This window comes from Papio anubis, chromosome X (assembly GCF_008728515.1).
Source record: "Papio anubis isolate 15944 chromosome X, Panubis1.0, whole genome shotgun sequence".
NCBI classification, from domain to species: domain Eukaryota; kingdom Metazoa; phylum Chordata; class Mammalia; order Primates; family Cercopithecidae; genus Papio; species Papio anubis.
Genome location: NC_044996.1, coordinates 50546658 through 50571120, shown reverse-complemented (window position 1 = coordinate 50571120; position 24463 = coordinate 50546658). Strand labels below are relative to the sequence as shown.

The following is a 24463-nucleotide window of genomic DNA, read 5'->3' as shown; positions in this document are numbered from 1 at the left end:
ACCGAGAAGACTCCTTTAGTCCAGGGCCTCATGCTGAGACAGGCCTTCCTGCCTCCATGCTGAGATGGGGCTTCCCTCCCCTGTCCCAAGAGGAGTTCTCCTCTTGCTCCAAAAATGTCCCGCCACCTGTCCTGGGCTGACATTGGGGCTTCCCTGCTTCATACTGAGGGCCGAGGCCCTGGGTGGCTGCTGTCATGCCATCTCTTCCTCTGGCCCAATGCCAGGAACTGGGCCCTCCTTGAGGAGAAACCTGGGTTTCCTGAGTCAAGGGACCAGAAGCAGGCCACGTTCCTGAGGCAGGAGTGGAAGGCAGAGGGCCGAGGAGGTTGAGGAGACAGAAGGACAGGCCTCTCAGGGCACTGCCCCTCTTTCCCTCCACACTTCACATCGTCCTGCCTGGGCCCTCAGAGGAGTCCTGGGTAGCCTGAGACAGGTAGCATTTCTCAGTCAAGGTGCCAGCACAGAGGGGCACAGGAGTCAGGGACCATCAGAAGAGAATGCAGTGGTCGGGAGAGGGGGTCCCCAGACTCTGAACCCCATGCTGAGCTGGGGCCTGACCCTTCACTCCTCCTGGGAGAAGGTCTCTTGTCCCCGTGGCTGCTCTGTTTCCCATGCTCAGCTCAGACTGAGCTCACACAGGTGAGAAAGGCTCCAGCCGCATCCAGTGGGCCCCAGCCCAACAGGTGCATGTTTTCCTTTCCTGCCTCGGTCCCCAGGGCCAGCTGGGGGCAATGAGGGAAAGGGCTGCAGCAGGGGAGCCCTTTTCTCCTCTATACCTCCCTGAACTCCACCTCCACAGTAGAGCATCTTTCCCTTCCCTTTACTTTGCATCCTGTTTCTCCCTTGTCTCTCCTCTCCTATGTTTCACCTGTCTCTCCCTCCCCTGCCTTCACCCCATTTCTGTTGTCATCCCCCTGCCTTACCCTTCCTGTCTCCTGAGCCCAGCCTCACTCAGCTACCTATCCCAGCATCCTGGGCATCCCTAAGGGCTGACCTGGTCTTGGCCAGGGCCAGGCCAGGCAGATTGATGGACAGCCAGTGGGGTAGCAGAGCCCTGCGCTCCCACTCCATTTCCTGCTCCCTGCGGAGCCTTCTGTTGGGATTTGGACAAAGGGGAGGGAGGGAGGGGGATGAAACTCTGGAGCTCCCAATGCTGCTTCCTGTGGCACTGGAGAAGAGAGTCGGGGCAGTCTAGGTGGAAGCTAACCAGGAGGAAGGAGAGGGAGGAGAGTGAGAGGGGGAGGGGGCGGGGGAGGGAGAGGGAGAGGGAGAGGGAGAGAGAGAGGGAGAGGGAGAGGGAGAGGGAGAGAGGCTGTGCAACTCTGAATTGTCAATCACTTCATTCTATTTTTTGTTATGGACAGTACCATCCGGGAATATTTCCCCAAGTTATTACGCCTGGTAGGTATTCACTGTCATCATTGTCTCCTCTTACTCAAGTACATGACCTCCATGCCTGCCCTCAAGTCCTTTGGCTCTTGCCTAGATTACATGTTTGTATCCAACCCTCATCCACTTTAAAGGCATAGATTCCTGAAAAAGACAAGAATATTCTCCCTGGAATAAAATGTCCTTGAATACACACAGGCACTCATACTCACTAATTCACACAAAAGTTGCATCTAATAATATAGATGCTTCCAAGACCCACTGTTGAAGACTCCAACTGTTGTCTTGCTGATAGAATTTTGAGGGGGCAATTTCACGCCTCACCTCTAACCCTTTTTCCCTTCGGGCCTGTTCATCTCCTTGCTCATCCAGCTCTACCTCCCTGGTATGCACTGCTGACTGCCTCTTTCCTTGCTCAGGATGGCCAGGAGTTAGGATCTCCAATTATAATTGGCATTGAAGCCCCTGAGATATTAAAATCTTGTAAGGTAAGGAGGGACCAGATTTGAGATATTGTAAGGGACGTTTTTTAAACCACATAGTTTCAAGATGTCTTTTGATTTCAGGAAAGCTATAAAGGATCTGAGACCATAAAGAGTCTGGTACTTCAGTTCCTGCTTCAGTAAGTACCCCAGAATCCTAAGGCAGTGGAAGGCTGAGACAAGACAGGCCACCCAAGCAAATGTCTATTCATGGATTTAGGAAGTCTTCAAGTTTCATTTGGGGGCCCAGGCCACAGAGATAGCCTATCCCCACTGCTCTTTCACAGGTATTACTTGATCTATGACTCTGAAGATCGAAAGGGTCTCCTCAGTGTTTACCATGACAAGGCCTGCTTCTCCCTGACCATTACCCTCAACCCTGAGGACCCAGAACCGTGAGTGTCACAGCTCTGACTCTGGTCTGGGGCCATGTGGCTCCCCTGAAAAGGCCAGTTCCTGGAAATGTCTGCACTACCCGGACCACCCACTCCTGTTCCTCCTCTTCTCCTAGGAGCAGCTTGGAAAAATACTTCAAGGATAGCAGGAATATAAAGAATATCAAGGACCCTCGTGAGTGTGTGATGGGGGAAGATCAGCATGGGAAATGGGGTGGAAAGTCAATAATAGGGTACAGGGTATAGGGTGTGGCAGCCCTCAATGCTTCTCTTTCTCACACAGACCTGAGGGTTCAGTTGCTGAAGCACACAAAACGTGAGATTGTGGACTCCCTCAGTGTATTGCCTAGAACTCAGCATGACCTTAACTCCTATGTGGTAGATTTGTGCATCCAGACGGTGAGCACCTGCTTCCTCCCTCAGTCAGGCCCAGAGAGTTGGAGTAGGTAGGAAGTAGGTAGGTGGGTAGGAGGATCATGAAGGCTCTAGTTTTTTCTTCTTCCCTTTCAGGAAAGGATGCTCTTCTTTTCTGTCAATGGAGTATTTAAGGAAGGTGAGTGTCTATAGAGTCTTCTCTCCACATCACTCATTACTCCCTTCCCCAGGCTGGGCTTACTGCAATAACGCTCTCAGCTTCCCAGGTTGCTCTTCTCCCCTCCCCTTGCATTCTTCCTCTCCATTTGTGTTCTTCCTCTCCCGGCAACTTTCTGTTATCTTTGTGTTCTTTCCTTTTTGTTCCCTTCCCTTTGTGTTCTTCCTCTCCCCCAATTTTGTTCCCAAACGTCATTACTTCCTGACCTACATCCATACCTGTCTGCACCTGCACCGCTCAGGCGTTAGGGACACAGTCTGTAGAGTTTGATGGTTCTCATCCCAGGTTGTTACTTTGTGAACTTGGAACATTGTCCTGTTACCTAACCCCTCAGTTTCCTCATGTGCAAAATGGGGTTGGTAAGCTCATCTCCTGGGCAACCGTGTAAAATGAATAAAGAGAACTTATGTTTGTCAAGAGACCTGACACATGTTATGGGGTTCTATCCCTGGGAGCTAATTGTTCCTATTGTTGCCCTCTCAGTCCCTGAAACTCCCTCCTGACTCTCAATGAAAAGTTGTCCCAGCCTGGCTCCCTTCAGGGTGCAAAAAGATTATCTCCCTGACTGGAGAACCCTGTAAGAATTTGTAAAGCATATGCAACTGTAAGGAGGTATCATTGTTTGTTGTTTTTAAAGTGGAAGGAGAGTCTCCAGGTTCTGTTCTTGCCTTCACCCGAACTTTCATCTTGACTTCTATCAGCAATTCCAAGTAAGTGCTGTGTTGTGGGTGGGAGTACCCATCCTGTCCTGGAGCCAATGGTGTGGTAATGTGGTGGTGCAGTCCTCGGGATGTTCTCAGTACCATGGAAAGCCAACTGGTAGATCCATGGAGAGGTCTAGATTATGAGAATACCAGATTCTCTTTTTGGCCACAATACTTACTAATTAGCTGTGTATCTTTTTGTCCAGTTATAAGATTTCTCTGTGAAACAGTCCTTTTCTGAAAATGGGATGTCTACTTATTTTGTAAAGTGTAAATGCATTGGGGTTAAATCTACAAATCTAAGGAAACCGGTAGACAATCTCTCCAAAGGTGGACTCTGCAGCAGGGGTAAAGCCTACCAGCCAAGGAATCTGAAAGGTGGGCAGAGTAGCGGCTTGGAAGGAATGTGGTTCCTCAGTGGCAGTGGAAGTAGGATTATTGTTGAAAGTGTGGGGTTGTCCATTTTTCCAGTTGTCTGAGAGCTTATCTTTCCTTCAGTCTGTATATTGTGAATGACAAGCTGATTGTGAGGAATGCCAGCATGAAGGAGACCCAGAGTGCCTTCTCCATCCCAGTGCCTGCACCCTCCTCCAGCTCCTTGCCTACCCTCTCCCAGGAGCAGCAGGAAATGGTGGAGACTGTCTCCATCGAGTCTGGGGTGAAACTTGAGCAGTCTCAGAAGTGAGTGCTGGGAGTCTTTCAGGATAGATGTGAGCTGGGAAGAGTGGGGAGTGAAAAACGGAAACTTTCAGTTAATTTGTAAAAATAACTATTTAGATGTTGTGTTTCCAAAAATGAGTGGGCTCATAAAGTATATACATTAACTGTGATAATGAAATTAATTTTTAAACAATATAGAGTTCAGATCACATGACATGATCTTGTATATATAAAATCCTATGGAAACCACTTAAAAACCCGTTAAAATTAATAAACAAGTTCTGCATTGTTTCAGGATACAAAATCAATATACAAAAACCAATTGTATTATTATATACCTGTAATGAACAATAAGCAAATACAATTAAGAAAACAATTCCACGTACAAAAGCATAAAAATAACATAGGAACAAATTTAACAACAAAAAAATCCAAACCATTTACTTCGAAATCTGCAATACATTATAGAAAGAAATTAAGGAAGACCTAAATAAATGGGATGATATCCCATGTCCCTGGATTGGAAGAATTAATATTGTTAAAATGTCAATACTCCCCAAATTTATATATAGATTCAATGCAAATGCAATCCATATCAAAATCTCAGCTGGCTTCTTTGTAGAAATTAAGAGGTTAACCCTAACATTTAAATGAAAATACAATGAATGCAGAATAAAAAATAATTTTGAAAAAGAACAAAGTTGGAGGACCCACTACAAAGTTACTGCAGTCTTACTACAAAGCTACAGTAATCAATCCATACTGAGTGATACAGACCTAAGAATAGACGTATAGATCAATGTAATAAAATGAGAGTCCAAAATAAACCAGAATCCTTACCTTTATGGTCAATTGTTTTTCTACCAGAGCGCCAAGAAAAAGTCAATGGGTAAAGAAAGAATAGCCTTTTCAACAACTGGTGCAGGCACAACTGGATATCCACTCACAAACAATGAATTTGTACCCCGTCATATGCCATATACAATAATAAATCAGAATAGCCAAAGGCCTAAAAGTTAGAGCTAAAACTATAGAAATCTTAGAAGGAAACAAAAGAGTGAATCTTTGTGACCTTGAATTAGACAATGGTTTCTGGCATATAACAAAACACACATACACACACAAAATTAGATAAAGTGGACTTTTCAAAATTTAAAACTCGTTTTGCATCAAAAGGCACTATCAATAAAGTGAAAAGACAACCCAAGAATCAGAGAAAATATGTGCATTATTATATATTTGATAAGGGACTTGTATTCAGAATATATAAAGAACTCTTGGAACTCAACCATAAAAATGAAAATAACCCAGTTAAAATCTAAACCACACTGAGGTATCACTTCACACACAGCAAGATGGCTACCATTTTTTGAAACTGAAATAACAAGTGTTGATAGGAGGAAAGCAATAGGGAGAGCTGTGTTAAAAGATACAAAATTACAGCTACATAGGAGGAATAAGTTCTAGTGTTTTACAACATTGTAGGATGACTATAGCTAACAATAATATGTAGTTTCAAATAGCTAGAAGGAGGATATTAAATGTTCCCAACACAAAGGTAAATATTTAAGATGATGGATATGCTAGTTACATTCATCTGCTCACTGTACATTGCATGTATCAAAGCATCATTATGTACCCCATAAATATGTATAATTATTATGTAAATTAAAAAAAATTTTTAATGTTGACAAAGCTATGGATAAATTGGAACCCTCATACATTGCTGGTAAGAATGGAAAATGATGCAGCCACTATGGAAAATAGTTTAGCAGTTCTTCAAAATGGTAAATATGGAATTACTATATGACACAGCAATTACACAAAGAGTGATGAAAACTTGTGTTCACACAAAAACTTGGAAATGAATGTTTATTGCAGAATTATTCATAATAGTCAAAAAGTGGAAACAATCCAAATATTCATCAATTTATGAAGATAAATCAAATGTGATATAACTATATAATGAAATATTACTTGGCAATAAAATAGAATGAAGTTGTGATACATGCTATAACATGGATGACCCTCGAAAATATTATGCTAAGTGAAAACAGCCAATCACAAAAGACTACATATTGTATGAGGTCGTTTATATAAAATGCCCCAAATAGGCAAATCCATAGAGACAGAAAACAGATGAATGATAACCAGGGTCTGGGCAAAAAGGGGAATGAGGAGTGACTGCTAACAGGTAAGGAGTATTTTTTTTAAGGTGGTGGAAATGTTTTGGGTAGATGAAATTGTAATGGTTACACAATCTTGTAAATATACCAGAAAAATCACTGAATTGTACACCTTAAAATGGTGAATCCTGTCTTATACCACAATTTTAAAATTGGAGGATAATTTTTAGTTTTGAATTTCTATTCGTTATTTCTTGAACATCTTTTTTCGTCAATATGTATTAAGCCCTTGTTCATTTGAACAACCCGATTTTTCTGCTTTGTATTCTAGTGGGCAAGAATATCAGCAACAGGCATTTTGGTTTTCCCTAGGCCTTTATTCATTGTTACAATAGTGCTCATATTGGTACATGTGTCCCAGCAAAAAGTAGCATAGATTAAGGGGTGGCATTGCATAGTCAGTGTGTCGGAGATCACCTGTTCTTCTCCCACCCCAGGTGCCTTCAGGACAGTGAGTAGAACTACACCAAAGCTGACCAGGTTTTCACTATGCTCCAGGTGAGATCTGGGAATCAAGTGGGTAAAACGTGGATGTTTCCTGTATTTCAGAAAGGCCAGAAAATTGAGGCCAGGTTGTCTGGGTATGGAACCCAGGGCATCTGGCTCTTTGGATGTCCCAACTCCTTTTCTTTAGTTCCTCTAGACCGAGAGCAAGATCCCAGTGGAGGCCTTCAAGCAAATCCCCTAAAAGGAGCCCTTTGATGTCTTCTTTGTCTTCATTCACATCCTCTTTGTTTCCTCTTTTTACCAGCCTAACTAAGGCCATGCCCAGGACTGGGGTTGGCGGCCTGGCTCACCAGAAAGCCAAAGTTAACTTGCAGGCGAGGTAACATAACCACTCGAAGAACCAGTTGTTCTGTGTATTCGCCCCACTCATGATCACCATTTATTTTCATAATAAAGAGTGATGTTACACATTGTACACTGCATGTCCTGGATTGCTCTTCCCCTGCCCCAACCATGAGCCAGCAGGGCCAGGACTGAAAGACCCTGCATCCCTGTTCATCCCTGGCTGGTTGTAGGAGATACATCAATCAGGCGTGCATTCATAGGTAATTTGTCAGTAAATTCTGATGAGAAAGGGCACACGCTCCTTCCAGAGATGGGCCTTGGCCGTGAGAGACAGTGGGACTCTGTCAGATGCTCAACCTGGAGCCCAACAGAAGCGGGCATGTTACCTGGCACAACGGGGGCTTCCATCCACCGTCCCGACCCCTCCCTTTCCTGAAGGTGCACTATGCGAGGAGAAGTCTCAGGTTAGCATGTGCAGGGGGAGGGAAGATTCAGTCCATCCGCCCAGCTCATTCCTCAGAGAGCTTACACTGGGTGCTCCATGTCCATGTTCTTGAATGGGTTTAGCCACTTGTTTTCACTTCTAAGCAAACAGCAGCAGCACAGAATCTCAGGTTACGGTCATTTCGGTAGGAACTTTCTCAACAACTGGCATTTAGCAGTTCCAAATTGCAGGCAAGAGTTGAATGGGACATTTGCACAATTTATTTTCCACACTTCTGTAATACTTGCACGTTAGACAATCAGCAGGTACACTTTTCGAAATTAAAATAATAATGGTACGACGTTTTCAAGTCACAATCCTATAGATTATTACATAGGAGAGGTACCACCAGTTTACAAATTATGCCTCCACTTTTGTGTTTGGCATATGTTATTTCCTATCAGTTGCCACTTTCCTACCACTTGCCACTTTTCAATTCTTTATGTACATGTACATTCAGGAGCCATATGTTGGAGTGTTAATCTCTTAAAACTAGGAACTAAGGGGATAGTTGCAATCACATAAAGAATAATGCCAACTTTGTTCTTCCCTGTAGTGCCTCAATAGTCAAAGACAAGCTCCTGTACCTCTCTAAGCCTTGGTCCTCTCACCTAGGGAGCAGAGACCACACTGTGCACTTCTCAGCCTCATCGTGGGGACTACAGATGGTCTCACATGTTACTTATCAACCACAGTGTCTGTTCAGGCACTCAGAGCTCAGAGCTGCCTGGGTTCCTTTGTGTGCAGGAATCACGGAACCCATCACATGGCCCCTCTACTTTCTCTCTGTACACCATCAGGCTTCCACAGCCTTGACCTCCTTTTCTAGCCAGCTCAGACCCTGTGGTCTTCCAGTCTCTCATCCTCCTGCCAGTTCCCACAATTCCTTGTGGTCTCATGCTCCTGAGCAAATGCTAACCCTAAAGTCTTCTTCATCACATACAACTGTATACCCAAAGTCACAGTTTCTAAGTAGCAGAATTGAGATGTGAAACTAGACAGTGGGGCCTCAAAGTCTTGAGTATGGAATAGCTGCACACTCATTTAACCACCAGTCTTTTATTTTAATCTCCAAAACATCATGTTGCATGAGCATTAGTGCTATTCTCATTTAAAAGAAGATAAAAATTAGGCCCAGAGGAGTAACATAGTTAATACAACTCAGGATTTTGGTATGCAGTCACTCACCTGGGTGACCCTCAACTCTAACATAGATTCATACTCAATGTAAAAATATAGTTAGACCTGAAGAAGTCAGCACAGGGGAAATGACTCAACCATTTTCCTCTGGTCATGGATAGATGTGCTCTTGGAACACCCCTTTTCTTACTCCAATCTTTAGTTCGTGTGTACGCTCTCTCCATTTTTAGACACAATAAGAAAACTGTGGATTTCATGTTCAACTATAGGGTGAAGCAGCAGAGACAAGAAAGAACATAGAATGAAATGAAGGTTTCCAGGGGGACATATATTAATTTACAAGATTAATTATGTTCCTATGGTTTTTCACATTTTATTTATTAATGCTCTCTGTCTCTCTCACTAACCTCCCGTTCCTTGATCTCTCTAATTTTCTCCCACTTTCAGACCTTCTAGCACTTTCTTTCCCTTCCAAACTTGATTGCAGGCTCCATAATTTCATGCACAATTGAGGCAAAATCCTCAACTTCCTTGCAGTGTCAGCAGGGTCACTAAATTTTATTCATGATAATAGCCTGGGAATCAGAAATTGGTAAATGCACACTGGTGCCAGGGACAGTATTTCTATAGTTAACTGCTTTCCGTTGAATTGGAACTATTAAAGTTCAAAAGATATATTCTACCCCCTTTGCAAAACAACCAAAAATTAATGGCAAGTGAAAAATTGGAAAAGTATTTGTAACATATTTTAGTGAGAGAAGATTAATATACTGGACATATAAATAAATCTGACTTAGCTGAAAGAGTGATGTCTATGGCCAGCTATTATATATTTCAAAGAAATATTAAACTAATTCAAATATATACACATTTTAAAGTATATATAAAAAGCAAGAGATAAATACATGAAAAAGCAAATTTCAGAATATACATATAATAAAATCCAACTGATTAAAAAGAATGCATATTTACATATTAACATACATATATGAATTTCATTGTTTGAAAATCATAGTAATAATAGATATTTACTTCTAGTGCTTTGTTCATGGTTTCTACAACTCTTCAGTAATACCTCTTACTTTCCTCTATTAGAAAGTATTTTCCTGTTAAATAAGGTATCAAAAGCATCAATCACAAGAAATAGAGAAAAAAATATTAGGAACAACTTGTATTTGTGTGTTCTAAACTAAAATGGAACACTTTATTATCAATATTTTAATAGATAAATCTTTCAAATAAAAATGCATATATTATACACAAATATATATGGGAAATATAAACTTAGTTTTCAAGAGTGGACATCTTGGCAACACAAGGGACCCTTGTAGTGATGAAACTTCTGTATCTTTATCAATATCAATACATTGCTTGTAATATGTATTAAAGTTTTGTAAGATATTAACTTTGAGGGAACCTATGTAAATACCATAAGAGATTGCTCTGCATTATTGATTACAACTGCAGAATCTACAATTATCTCAAAATAAAATGTATAATTAAAAAAATGAAGGGGAAATAAACATGTTTGCAGTTTTTTTAAAAAAGCATAGACATCTTGTGGGAATGGGATGGGAAGGAGATAACATGGTAATTTTCTTCTATAAATACATGTCTATTGTATTAGGGGTTATATTTAGAATAAATAATGAATTTTGAAATCTGCAAAAGTAACATTATATTTTGATAACACTGGATACCCCTGCTTGCAAATCACCTCCCTAAAGTAATGTTAATCATATATTTTTTAATTTAAAAAGAAGATTGCAAAAAGCTTTTCAGACTATGTATCTGTGTTTATGAATTATGTATATAGCTCATTGTGTATAATCCCATATAAATCCATAATACCCATAACATTATAGAAGGTTAATGTTAAGAAGGTTGAATACATAACACTTAGATGACCTCATTTTCTCCTTACAATAATCCTAATTAGGTAATGTCCGTAATCACCCCTCACTGACAATAAACCCATCCTTTGTACTTATCATGTTTTTGAATTGCAATATCATTTTACAAATATATGTACATATATGTTTCTGTATCTATGTATCTCTGTCTAACTATCTATCTACTTATCTATCTATCTATCCACTCTCCTAATAAAGTTCCCATTTACTGCTTACCTACTATGACAAAGGTCAGAGCAAAGAGGTCACGGTCATGAGTGACCACAAGGCCAGTGGCTACAAGGGCATGGCCCACACGACCAAGCTATGGATGTGAGGCAGTCACCCTCCTAACGCCACCAGGACTAGCTGTACATCATCCGTCACCAATCTAGAGATCAGTCTAGAGTATTTACCTTCTAGGAAGAAGCAAATGAAGATACAGAGAAAAAACCCTGAATTTTAGAAGCCTTTGTTTTCTCCAGCGCCATTGCCCCTTTCCTCCCCGCCTCCACAATACAACTACCCATGTACCCAAAGCATGATAGAGAATGGTTCGGTGAAGGGGAAGGTTAACCTAAGATACTGTGAGTATTCTCAACAGGACAGACATAGAATGCTGAACTAAGCAAAGCCAGATGTAGGTGGAGCCAATTAAGATGATCAAACCAGTTAAAGAGACAATGGCCCTACATATTTTTTGCACACTGGAATACATGTTGAGCAAATTTGAGGCACCGCTCAGATAAGGCCATAAATTTTTCTCCTTATCCTCAACTTAGTGCTAAATATATGAGTACATCATATTCTTCCCAGTATGCCCTTTTCTTGTAGCCACCTGAAGTAACAGGATAGAAATCCACCTAAAATCAGATTCAGATGTCAAGACTGATAATGCCACACACACAGCAAGAGGGTATGAGAAGATTTATTACTAACATAATGAGCCTTCTCAGGAGGGCACGGTGGGCCTCCCAAACTGGTCTAAAAACAGCTTGAGAGACCAAGAATAGGAGACTGACTTGAGATTTGTGTGTTGTTTAAGGGGTAGGGTCAGGGTGAGAGTTCCTGTGCACAATCAGGTGCTTGCATGGTTTGAATCTCTTACTGGTGCTGAAGGACAGAGCACCTAGACTTTCTTATAAGCTTACCTGGTGTGGGGCAGAAGGGAAAGATGCATGACTGAGGCTTAAAAGCTGTCAGCAAATATTTTAAAAAAGAGTTAGACTCTTTATTATATGCTTCCACGTGGAAATTTACTTTAGAAAACGTCATTCATGACAAGATTCTCCTGTAGAAATCCCAGGCATGTGTAATAGTGCTTTACACAAGTGCAAAGAGCCAAGCCTCACTTACAGCAACCCTGTCTTCAGCCTTAACTCACTACCACAGTCTAGTGTCTGTGGTTTCCTCTGGATCAATATGGTTTCCTCTGGATATTCACTGGTTCCTGATGGAAGATTAACACTCTAGACATCTCTCTGAACTGGTGACTACTGAGGTACAACTGGTCTTGTTTTTGTTTTTGTTTTCTGTGCAGGTAACTGCTTGTGCCTGTTGACCAGACTATTCACCTCTGGCCTTAAGACTCTAACAACTGCAGCCTCTTTTCCCCGGACCCAGGACTCTTACATCAGTACAGTATTGTAGTAGGTTCTCAGTGAATGATTACATATATATATACACACATATATATGTACACACATATATACACATATATAAAAAGAAATGAATTATCTCTCACTAGAAAGATTAAGAATAATATCTATCAGAATTACAGTAAGGAGAAAATAGAGAAAGTTTGTTTTGACACATAGTAGGCCTTCAATACATGTTAGTTTTTTTACTCCTCTCTTCTGAAAATGAGGTGATGTTCACATAAATAGCATAACACTCAGGGACCACAGGGAAATGTAAACACAAAAAGTGAAATATACATACTATTATATATTGTATGAGTTTTGGTGCTCTTTTGGAGTGCTATGATATGTTACCTGATGGAGGTTAGAAGAGGAATGGATATTTGGACCATTTATTTTTATTATTTCATAAACATTCCCATCTATTATTCTGTCTTTATATTTAACATAAGAAGTGCACATTTCCATCGAGGTTGAAAAATAACGGTTCACAATCCCTGAATATGCAAAATTCAGTCAAAATGTCTGCACCATTGCGTACAAGAAATAGTAAGTTATCGGTTAATAGTTTGCCGATAGTAAGTTATTGGCAAAACTGTTGCATGTGTCTATTAAATGATAAAACAGAACAGTCAGTTTATAGCTTACCTTGGGATTCTGAAGTGGCATTGGCATAAATCTGTATTAAATTGGCCTTTTAAAATTGTCATAACTTTCCTTGTAATAAAAGGTGTCTAGCACCACCATGAGTGTACTGAAGCTGGAAAAAAATGGTGAGAAGGCACAAGGTTTCAATTTATAGAGACCATCCTTGGGTATAAACAGAGGCCTGTAACGGACAGCCTACTAGGTAATCAGAGGAAGCCTGAGACAAAGACTGTGGCTGAACTCTGTACTAAAGGACAGTCTATTGGAAACAATTCATTTCAATATGCACAGGGCTGCCTGTGTAGACATAAGACCAAGGAACAAGGGGGATTTGAGATGTCTCAGAAGATTTCTGTTTTGACAAAATGATTCAAAGACCAAAAAGCACCTGCATGCCTTGAATCTATGAAAGACCTATGGGAACTTTACTCAGTCACATCCCCAGAAAATGAGAGCAATGTGACCAGAACATATCTGTGATATCTGCCTAACTCCACGTGGGGAATGTGATTAGACTGGTCAATGGAGACACAAGACAGTGATAGGACTTCTTTTAGGAAGCAGAACATGTAAATAAAAAAGTCACTCCATGCGGTTTAAGGTAAATTTAAGATGTTCTTCCTCACACCTTCTCCTAAGATGTTTACAATCAAATCATTCTTCAAGTGTTTTAACAATTAATAACTGTTTGTAGATATGGACCATTTTGTTTAGACCAAGGAGATGAGATTACCCATGCATATATTTGGGTCATTAAGTAGAATGTTGAAATAGGTGAAAGAAAATATTTTTGTTTGTTTGTGTTGTTTAAGCTCAATCCTGGTCACTGCAGCAGGAGCCAAGAGAAATGGAGAAAGCAGAAGAGCCTTTCCCTTTATTCTTGAGTTAATCTATACACCACAGATATCCTTTGCCAGGTGTTCCAGACGGTCCCAGGAATATCTGTCAATGTTGAGTAGGACTGTTTTATTTTTATTGGAGGTCTTGACATAAAGTTTCTGGAATTCAAAACTGCTATGGAAGTATGATTTCTCCTATACAGAAGCTTATGTTTATTGACAAGGACCTGGATTTAGCAAACAAGGGAAAAAGTACAAGAGCGCAGCCATGAAGTACACAAAGCAGAAAGAATTGCACATTCATGTGTGTGCGCACACACACACAGAGTCAACCAATTTTACATTTGAAAATTGATCAGGTGATAATGAAAAGTGATTATTCAAATTTACATTGAAAACCAACATTATATGCCAGAGACTTTACCTGTATCAGGCACGTATAATGCTTTCAAAATTCTGTCTCAGTTGCTTCCCATGATTACAAAATATTTATATCTGTTCTATAAAATACCTTCCAAAATAAATATTTTTTTGAGTAAGAAACTATATCGCATTTTCTTCTCTCTATTCAACCACAAGATATCCAATATTAACAGTTTGATGTGTATGCTCATGACAAATCTATAAATCTATATTTTATTCATATCTATAGCTACGTCTATATCTATTATAGATAAATATATAATGCATATGTAAGTATATTCACATACTACTGTGTATCTTGTATTTTCAATTCTATGTCATTTTTCTCATTTGCATTTCTTTAATCACTAGGACATTTGGATATATTTTCATATGTTTGATTATAATTTAAGGTTCTTTTGTAAGTAGTATACATATGATCTTTTATTCTCTCCATTGAAATTATGAATACAAGTATTAGGTTGGTACAAAAGTAATTGTGGTTTTTGCCATTAAAGGTAATATATTAGCCACATACCTATAGTATACATTATAAATATAATCTGCCAATGTTCCCTATATATCGACTTGTTTCCCACACAGAAGCTCTTCCTAAGCTTTCCTTTCGCTTTCTAATTAGGAACATTATATGGCTCATTGCGAAACAATCGACCCCTGTACTGGAGAGTATTGACCTCTGCCTGACCATCTCGATCATAAATAAGGAGATTGGCTGGGCGTGGTGGCTCAAGTCTGTAATCCCAGCAGTATGGGAGGCCGAGGCGAGTGGATCACTTGAATCCAGGAGTTCGAGACCAGTCTGGCCAACATGGGGAAACCTTGTCTCTACTAAAAATACAAAAATTAACTGGGCATGGTGGTGCATGCCTGTAATCCCAGCTACTCGGGAGGCCAAGGCAGGAGAATTGCTGGAACCCAGGAGGTGGAGGTTGCAGTGAGCAGAGATCGTGCCACTGCACTCCAGCCTGAGCAACAGAGTGAGACTATCTAAAAAAAAATGTATATATAGACATAGATATATAGATAACCGAGGCATTTTTTATTAGTTTCATTTTTCTGCATTCTCTTCATCTCCTAGTTTAAGATTGGATTAGTTTCACTTACCATGTTCTTGAGGTTCATCCATGTTGTAGCATGTATACATGTTTTTACCGCTGAATAGCATTTCATTATGTGACATACCGCATTTGCTTATTCATTTACCAGTTAATAGATATTTGGATTGTTTCCACTGTGGAAGCATAATTATGCTGTTGTAAACATTCATGTAAGAGTCTTTGGGTGGACATAAGTTTTCATTTTTCTTGGGTAGATTCCTAATAGTGGTATTGTTGGAACATATAATAAATTTATATTTAACTTTTATCTTTTCAAAATTTCTATTTTTAAGTATAAAAAACTTCATAATAAAACTAGTATCTAGTTATCTTTGGATTTTTTAGAACTTTCCAATGAAGTTAAGGTTATTCACATTTGTTAACGTGTTCTAATTTATCTTTAGTAAATTGTTTTTTCACATCCTTTCTCTACTGCAGACTTCGTATTTTAATTATCAATCTATATTAGCTGTTTATGCTGATCATTTTTATTGTTTTTCTCAGTTTTTTGCCTCTTAAATTTGCTTCTATTTATGACATTAGACAATAATTTTAAAGAAATTGTGGATTTTTTTCACTTTTTATCTTATAAATTTTTTGTTCCTGTAAACGTTTGATAATATTCACCGTTATTTAATCATAGACATTTATCAATTACATTATAAAATTTTAACTCTTAAATTTAATTGCTATGTGTTTAGTGAAATGTCATAAGCCAAGGGTTACAAACAGAAGTCCTCACGTCCTAAAAATAATTGCCCAGAATCATTTATGGAATAATTATGTATTTTAATATTTGAATATGATAAGTCTCTTCAAATAATTTTTTTTACATTTTACTTCTTAAACTGTTTTCCAAAGTGGCTGCACAAATTTGTATTCCATCCAGTAATATATAAAGTTTCTAGTTTCTCCATAACCTCATATTTGTTATTGTCTGTCTTTAGGTTATAGCCATTTTAGTGGGCGGGGAGTTAAATCTCATTTTTGTTTTAATTTGCATTTCCCTAATGTTTAATGATGTTGAATATCTTTTAACCATATCTTCTTTCATTAAATGCTTATTCAAATCTTTTGCCCTTTTAATTTTTATTATTTGCCTTCACGTTATTCAGCTGTAGACAATCTTTTAATATTATCAATATTTCATTAGATATATGATTTGCAAACATTTTATCCCAATGTGGGATATGTCTTTCATTTCCTTAATAGTATTTTTGAAGTGTAAAACTTTTTAATTTTGATGAAGTACAATTTATCATATTTTTAAATGGATTATGCTTTTGCTGTTATTCCTAAGAAATCTTTGCTTAACTCGAGGTTAAGATTTTCTCCTATATTTTATTCTAAAAATCTTATACTTTTAGCTTGTACATTTAGGTCTGTGATCCATTTTGAGGTCATTATTGTGCATAATTTGCAAGGGAAGGGTGTAAGTTTATCTTTTTACATGTGGAATTTCTATTATGCCGGTATCATTTATTTTAAAAATATATAATTTTTAAATGTCCTGGCACTATTATTAAAATTAATTGACCATAAGTGCAGAAGTTTATTTGTGAACTTTCAATTCTGACCCATTGATACACATATCTGTGCTTATGCCAGTACCATACTGACATAACTATAGCATTATAATAAGTTTTGAAATAAGGAAGTGTAAGTCCTTCAACTTTGCTCTTCTTTTTCAAGATTGTTTTGGCTATTTTGGGACCTTTGTCCTGCCATATAAATTTTAGTATCAGCTTGTCAGATTTTCTTTTCTTTTTTTTTTCCAGAAACACCTGCTGAAATTTTGATAGGGATTGTATTTGATCTGTAAATCAATTTGGGGAATATTGCCATGTCTTTTGATTCATGAGCATGAGTTGTCTGTATTCACCTGTCTCTCCAGTTTTGGGGCCAAGCATTTGTCCTGTGACCTAAATTCTCTGATGGATATGAGCAAAGTTGTTGATTTTTCAGTTTTTTTCACCCCTTTTCCTTGTTATAAGGACAAGAGTGATGACCTTCAAGCTCTTTATCTGTCAGACCAGAAAACAGAAGTCTAAATTAACACTAACTTAGTTCCAGGTAAATATAAAAACTTTGCTTCAATATATATCCATTCTTCTGCCCCTCCTTTGTGTTATTATTATCATATATATTACATTGATGTGTACTATAAGCCCCCAAAATATAGTGTTATAATGATTGCACTATATAATCTTGCATCTGTAAAGAAGAGAAGTTGAGAGTAAAAATATCTTTATCTTTTTTTACATTAACCTACACATTTACTCTTTTCATTACTCTTCATTTCTTCCTGTAGATCCTAATTACCATCTGTTGTCACTTCTTTTTTCCAATATAGTGCCATTACTTCCCCTTCCTTTGTGTTATCATTGTAATAAATATAACGTCTTTCATGTTATAAAGCTATCAATACAGCTTTATAATTATTATTTTATGCAATTGTGTGTTAAGTCATTTAAAAGGAAAGAAATAGGCTGAATCCAGATTTTGGCTCTTGTAAATAGTGCTGCAATAAACATGGGAATGCAGATACCTTTTTGATATATTGATTTCCTTTCTTTTGGATATATCAAGCAGTGGGATTGCTGGATCATATGGAATTTTCATTTTTAGTTATTTGAGGAACTTCTATACTCTTCTCCATAGTAGCTACACTAATTTACATTCCCACCAACAATGTGTGAGGGTTCTCCTTTCTCCACATCATCACCAGCACCTGTTATTATCTATTTTTTTGATAAAATACATTTTAACTAGAGTGAGATATCTCACTGTAGTTTTTATTTTAATTTCTCTGATGATTAGAGATGTTGAGCATTTTATATACCTGTTGGCCATTTGTACCAATCAAAGGAAGAATGGGTTAAAACATGTGGTTTGTATAGCCAATGGAATATTCTTCAGTCATAAAAAAAGAATGAAATACTGTCATTTCCAGAAACATGGATGGAACTGGAGGTCATTATGCTAAGTGAAACAAGCCAAGCACAGAAAAACACATTGATTGTTCTCACTTATATGTGGAAGCTAAAAAATGATCTCATGAAGATAGAGAGTAGATTGGTGGTTACCAGAGACAGGGAAGGATAGGAAGGAAGGGAGATGAAGAGAAGTTGATCAATGGATGCAGATACATGATTTGATACATGTAATAAGACCTAGGGTTTGATCAGTAGGGTAACTATAGTTTACAATCACCTATTGTACATTTCAAAATAGTTAGAAGAAAGTAATTAAAATGTTTTTAATGTAAAGAAAAGACAAATATTTAAGGTGATGGATATCCCAAGTACACTGATTTGATCTTTGCAAATTATATGAATGTATTGCTATCACATGTACCTTCAAACTATGTGTATCTATTAGCATCAATGAAAAATTTTTTAAGAAGAAGAGAGAAATAATACATATATATACCGTTACATTTATCTATGTAATTATCTTTACCAGTGCTCATTATTTCATTGTATAGGTTCATATTAGCATTTGGTGTTACTTCATTTTAGCCTGCAAAAATTTCCTTAGTCTTTCTTGTAAAGACAGGACTACTAGCAATGAATTCTTTCAGTCTTTGTTTACCTGGGAATATCTTTTTTCACACTCTCACTTTTGAAGTTTGGTTTTACTATTAGGTTGGTGCAAAAGTAATTGCAGTTTTTTACTTTTAATATTCATTACTTTTAATGGCAAAAAACGCAATTACTTTTGCACCAGCCTAGTAGATATGCAATTTTGGCTTGACTTTTTTTTCTTTCTTTCTGCGCCTTGACAGTCATACCTTTGTTTTCTGGCCTCCATTATTTCTGATGACAAATCAGCTATAATATTATTGTGACTTTCTTGTATTTGATGATTCCATTTTGTCTCACTGCCTTGCAGGTTTGCTGTCTTTGGTTTTCAACAGTTTGTGATGTGCTAACATCTCTTACTCTTTATTCTATACTCTTTATTCTATTTACAGTTAGTTGAGATTCTTAGATATTTAGATTAGCATTTTTCATCCAATTTGAGATGTTTGGGGAAATCATTTCTTCAAATATGCTTTAACAGATTCATTTCAATATAACTCACATGCCATACAACTCATCCATTTAAAATGTATAATGCAATAGATTTTAGTATCTTCACAGAATTATGCATCAATCACCACAACCAATTCTACAATATTTTAGTCACCTCTAAAAGAAACCATACTCCTCTTAACTGTCACCCCAATCTCCCCATACCTTTAAGCTCTAGGCAATCACTAATATACATTTTGTCTGTATAGATTTGCCTATTATGGACATTTCACATAAGTGGAATTATATAAAATATATGGTTATTTGTGACTGGGTTCTTAAAGTTAGCATGTTTTCAAGACTCATCCATGTTGGAGCATGTATCAGTACTTCATTTATTGCTGAATGATAGTCCATTGTATGAATATACCACCTTTATCCATTCATAAGTTGGTGGATATTCAACTTGTTTTAAATTTTTGGCTGTTATGAATAATGTTGCTATGAAAATTCATGCACAAGTTTTTGTGTGGATATGTTTTCACTTCTGTGTACATGATTAGAAGTGGAATTGCTGGATTATATGATAACGCTATGTTTAACAATTTGAATACCTGCTAGACCATTTTCAAACTTGGCTGTACCATTTTATATCTCCACCAGCAAAGTATGAAGTTTGCAGTTTCTCCACATCCTTGCCAACACTTACTATTTTTATTATAGACATCCTAGTGGGTATGAAGTTGTATCTTATTGTGGTATTGATTTGTATTTCCCTAACGGCTAATGATATTGAGTATCTTTTCATCTGCTTATTGGCCATTTGTATATCTTCTTTGGAAAAATGTCTATCCAGTTCCTTTGTCCATTTTGAATTCAGTTGTCTTATAACTTTTGAGTTGTAAGAGTTTATTTATATATTCCATATACAATTTCCTTTTAATACATATGATTTGCAAAAATAGTCTCCAATTCTGTGGGTTGCCTTTTCACCTTGATGGTATCCTTTGAAGCATAAAGCTTTTATTCTGATGAATGCAATTTATGTACCTTTTATTTTGTTACTTATATTTTTGTTGTCATAAAAAACAAACCATTTCTTAATTAAAAGCCACAAAGATGACTTTTGTTTCCTTCTAAGACTTTTAGAGTTTATCTCTTACTTTTAGATCTTTGATCATTTTGAATTAATTTATATATATGTATATATATTTGAGACAGAGCCTTGCTCTGTGGCCCAGGCTGGAGTGCAGTGGCACAATCTGGGCTCACTGCAACCTCCACCTCCCGGGTTCAAGCAATTCTCCTGCCTCAGCCTCCCGACTAGCTGGGATTACAGGCACGCACCACCACGCCCCATTAATTTTTGTATTTTTAGTACATATGGGGTTTCGCCATGTTGGCCAGGGTGGTCTCCAACTCCTGACCTCAGATAATCCACTCATCTTGGCCTCCCAATGTGCTGGGATTACAGGTGTGAGCTACTGCACTCGGCCAATTTTGTATATTTGCATGTGGACAGTCAGTTATCCCTACACCATTTGAAGACAACACACCAATTTCCTCCACTAAATGGTATTGGCACTCTTTTCTCATATCAGAGAACCATAAATACATAGGTTTATTTTTGGATTCTCAATTGTACTCCAACAGACATTTATATGTCTATCTTTTTACCAATATCACCATCGTGATACATGTAGCTTTGTAGTAAGTTTTAAAATTGGGAAATTGAATTTCTCCAACTTTTTATTTTCCATGATTGTTTTGGCTATTCTGAATCCATGCATTTTATTTGGATTTTAGAATGAACTTGTCGTTTTCAGAAAAGAAGTGAACTGGTATTTTGATACGGGTTGTGTGGAATCTGCAGATAAAATTGGGGCATAATGACATCTTAATAATATTCTGTCTTCGGATCCATGAACAGGAAATTTTCTCTCATTTGTTTAGATTTCATTTTATTTCTTTCAATTATATTTTGTAGTTTTAAGTATACGAGTTATCTATTATTGGTTAAATTTATCTCCAAATGTTTTATTCTTCATGGTATTACAAATGGAATTGTTTTATAAATTGTATTTTCAGAGTGTTCATCACAAGTGTATAGAAATGAATTTATGTTTGCATATTTATCTTGTATATTACCACCCTGTTGAACTTGTTTATTAGTTCTAATAGTTCGAATCACCCTATAGGGCCTGTTTATGGATTCCAATGGGGAAGGAATGGCTGAAATCTCTTGAATGATACTGATGTTTACCTCTTGACTGTATGGCTTCCAGTGCCCAGAGAACAGAAGTACTCAGACCCTGCTTACTTGCAGTTGCCCACATCCCATGAGGATGTGGGTACTCACTCACAGACTAAACCGAGCAGTCACCTTCATTCATTCATAACCACATGCTGAAAGACAAGAATGTGCCATGCTGTGTGCCAGGCAGCAGGACAATGCCTACATTAGCTCTAAGGCTCAGCCAGCCCCTATTTCTCTGTCTCATATTTAAAGGGTTGTGAAGAGGACTTACTCCAGCCACAGAGATTTCCTTCCTAGGAAAGCTGCCCCATTGGGGCCACACCAATACTGGATGACCTGCTTCCATCTCTGCTCATCAAGATCTGTTGATAAGTTCAAACTGTAGAGAGGGCCCCTCAGAGAGGATACTTCCCAGTGTCACATCCCCATAATGGCTGGCCAAAACTTCTCCTCAGCTTCTTTGTATGATCCTCTCTTCCATACTCTCTGCACACTCCTTTCCCTGGGTCTAATACATCACCCAAGATCCCCAATATTAACTTACCCTCAGAGAATATAAACATAATTTATGTACACAGCCACGTGTGTGATTGCACATTGAAGCAGAGATTCCAAAGAACTATGTATAATGTATTTTGGGCAAAATAAATGACCTCGAAAAGCATGGAAGGAGAAAGTAACATAATACTTTTTCTTCCCATATTACTTGAAATAATATTGCTCTTTATGACAGTCCTATATTAATTTTGTCCCACCACATACATACATTTTCCAGACCATGGGAATTTTTGAGACATTTTTTGTAAAGCCACAGTTTTTCTTTTTAAAAAAAAAAAAAAAGAAGAAGAAAAACAGAATTATTCAATGTTTTGGTGTCTTGAACCTCTTCTCTTGTTTTGTGAGAGGATAATGATTCCTGTCTTCAAGAGGAGGCAAGTTCTTGGAGTGATTCACAATCACCAGTAGAATTTGATAGCCTTGTCAATGAAAACAGTCAAACAATAATAATTTTTTCACAGGGATAAATGAATGAATGGATAGATATTATCCCAGGCATCCCAGTTTGAAAACGTCATTTCTAAATGGCTTGTTAGCATCTGAATAGCAAATTCTGTGTGACTAGAACAAGATTGAGCTTGGTCAAGAATTCTGGATAATAGCAAAATGAATACCTAGAAAAAGTAGCAAAACCCTCATTCACGGATATGTGTCTATGGCATCAGGGAATTATCTCCACAATGTCTTTGGCTAGCAGCCACAGTTCTATCTGATAGTCAGATCTAAACTCTGCAGAAATAATACACGCAAAAAAGAAATATGTAAAAGATATTGATAGTGAGTATTAAATTTTGCCTAAGCTTGTCAAAGCAGTCTGTGTTGTGATACAACTCACTGAGCTGATGAAAGGAGTTGAGGCTACAAAGGAGGGGAAAAGCCTCTGAATAATCTCTGGTAGGATACAGAGATAAAACAATGAAAGTAAAGAGCAAGTATTAACACACGAGGAGAGTGCTCTGGTTGAGAATATGACTCCAGAATGCAGGCAAAAACTCGCTGGTAGATAGGAGTCCATGAGACTTTAGAGTCAGAGAAAATTTAAGGGGAGTATATAATTTTCAGAGGGACAGGTTCAATTAATTGTAAACAATTTCCTTTGAAATCCTACTAATGAAGGTTTAGGAAACTGAACATCAACTTATCTTTACTACTCTCAGTGCTCCTGGTTCTTCTCTGCCGCCATGAATGACTGGCAGATACGTGGGCACATTTCTTCTAACATTTGTGCCAATTCATTGTGTAAAGGAACTATGTAGCATCCTGTAGAAACCAGTGTGTTCCTTCTTCAATTGGTCCTACACCAGGATGACCTCAGACCCCTGTAGTGTCCAATCAGTTATCTCTGAGCCCTGTCTATTCACCTGAGAGGACCCCAGTCATCACTCCAGTCATACTAGATTCCCTCTCCCTTCCACCCATCCAGCCTCCATAAGTCCTGTCCATTGTTCTGGGTACAGCTCCTCTTCAAGGAGACTCTGACATCTCCAGTGAGGCTTCCCTTCTCCTTTATACATTAATGTAGTTTTACAGAGGTCATCATAACTTCCACACAGACCTAGACCTTGTTCAGTGGTTATCTTGATATTTCACAGCACATAGGCCACAAAGGATGTTGAGTGACCACATAAATGCTCATTTATGCGTCAGAATCATTGATTCTGGCGATCTTAATATCTCTGGGACAGAGGTTCTGTGGTGCAGTGGTTAAGAGTACTGGCCCTAAAGCCATGTCATACTGTTCATGTCATCATGTTCAAATCCAAGATGTGGCCCTCACTAACTTAACAACTCTATTGATGATGAAAATAATGATGGTGTAGGTGAAATCCTGCTCCCTGTACCAAGAGGCCTAGGTGTTGGGGGTCATGAGTAATGACTAGTCCCTGAGGTGCTGTGTCATTCAGGCAGAAACACAGTTTGTTGACATAGAAAAACTGAAGTAAGGGGTAGGGCATTAAAACTTTTAGAAATACTATATTCCAGGTATTATACATTTTTTATCTCCCTTGATCCTACCATTTTTATTACCATGACTCATATCAAGTGTTAGAAGTGACTTTCCTCAGAGAAAAAATAACGTGAATTACTTTTCAGGGACTCAAGTCCTGGAAATACTAAACATCCCAATATTTTTCTATCCTATCATGTGGATAGACTTTCAATGTCCTCAAGTATATTGTTTGTATTTTCTCTTAAATAGTGAACTATACTACATTTTAAAATTAAAAAACTATAAAATTTGAAATGTTTTGTGTATAGTGATACATGT

The 24463-nt window shown here is 38.0% G+C and overlaps 1 protein-coding gene across 1 annotated transcript in view; it reads left to right on the top strand.

The window, feature by feature from the left end:
* LOC101016566 (nuclear RNA export factor 2-like) overlaps positions 1-24463 on the top strand; it is a 48951-nt gene that overhangs the window by 15319 nt on the left and 9169 nt on the right. The window contains 11 exon segments of the mRNA XM_031660587.1: positions 1365-1401; positions 1809-1877; positions 1956-2011; positions 2159-2266; positions 2383-2441; positions 2550-2665; positions 2777-2819; positions 3496-3568; positions 4061-4243; positions 6846-6906; positions 7509-7664. Of these exon segments, the coding sequence (XP_031516447.1) occupies positions 1365-1401; positions 1809-1877; positions 1956-2011; positions 2159-2266; positions 2383-2441; positions 2550-2665; positions 2777-2819; positions 3496-3568; positions 4061-4243; positions 6846-6906; positions 7509-7664 (961 nt within the window).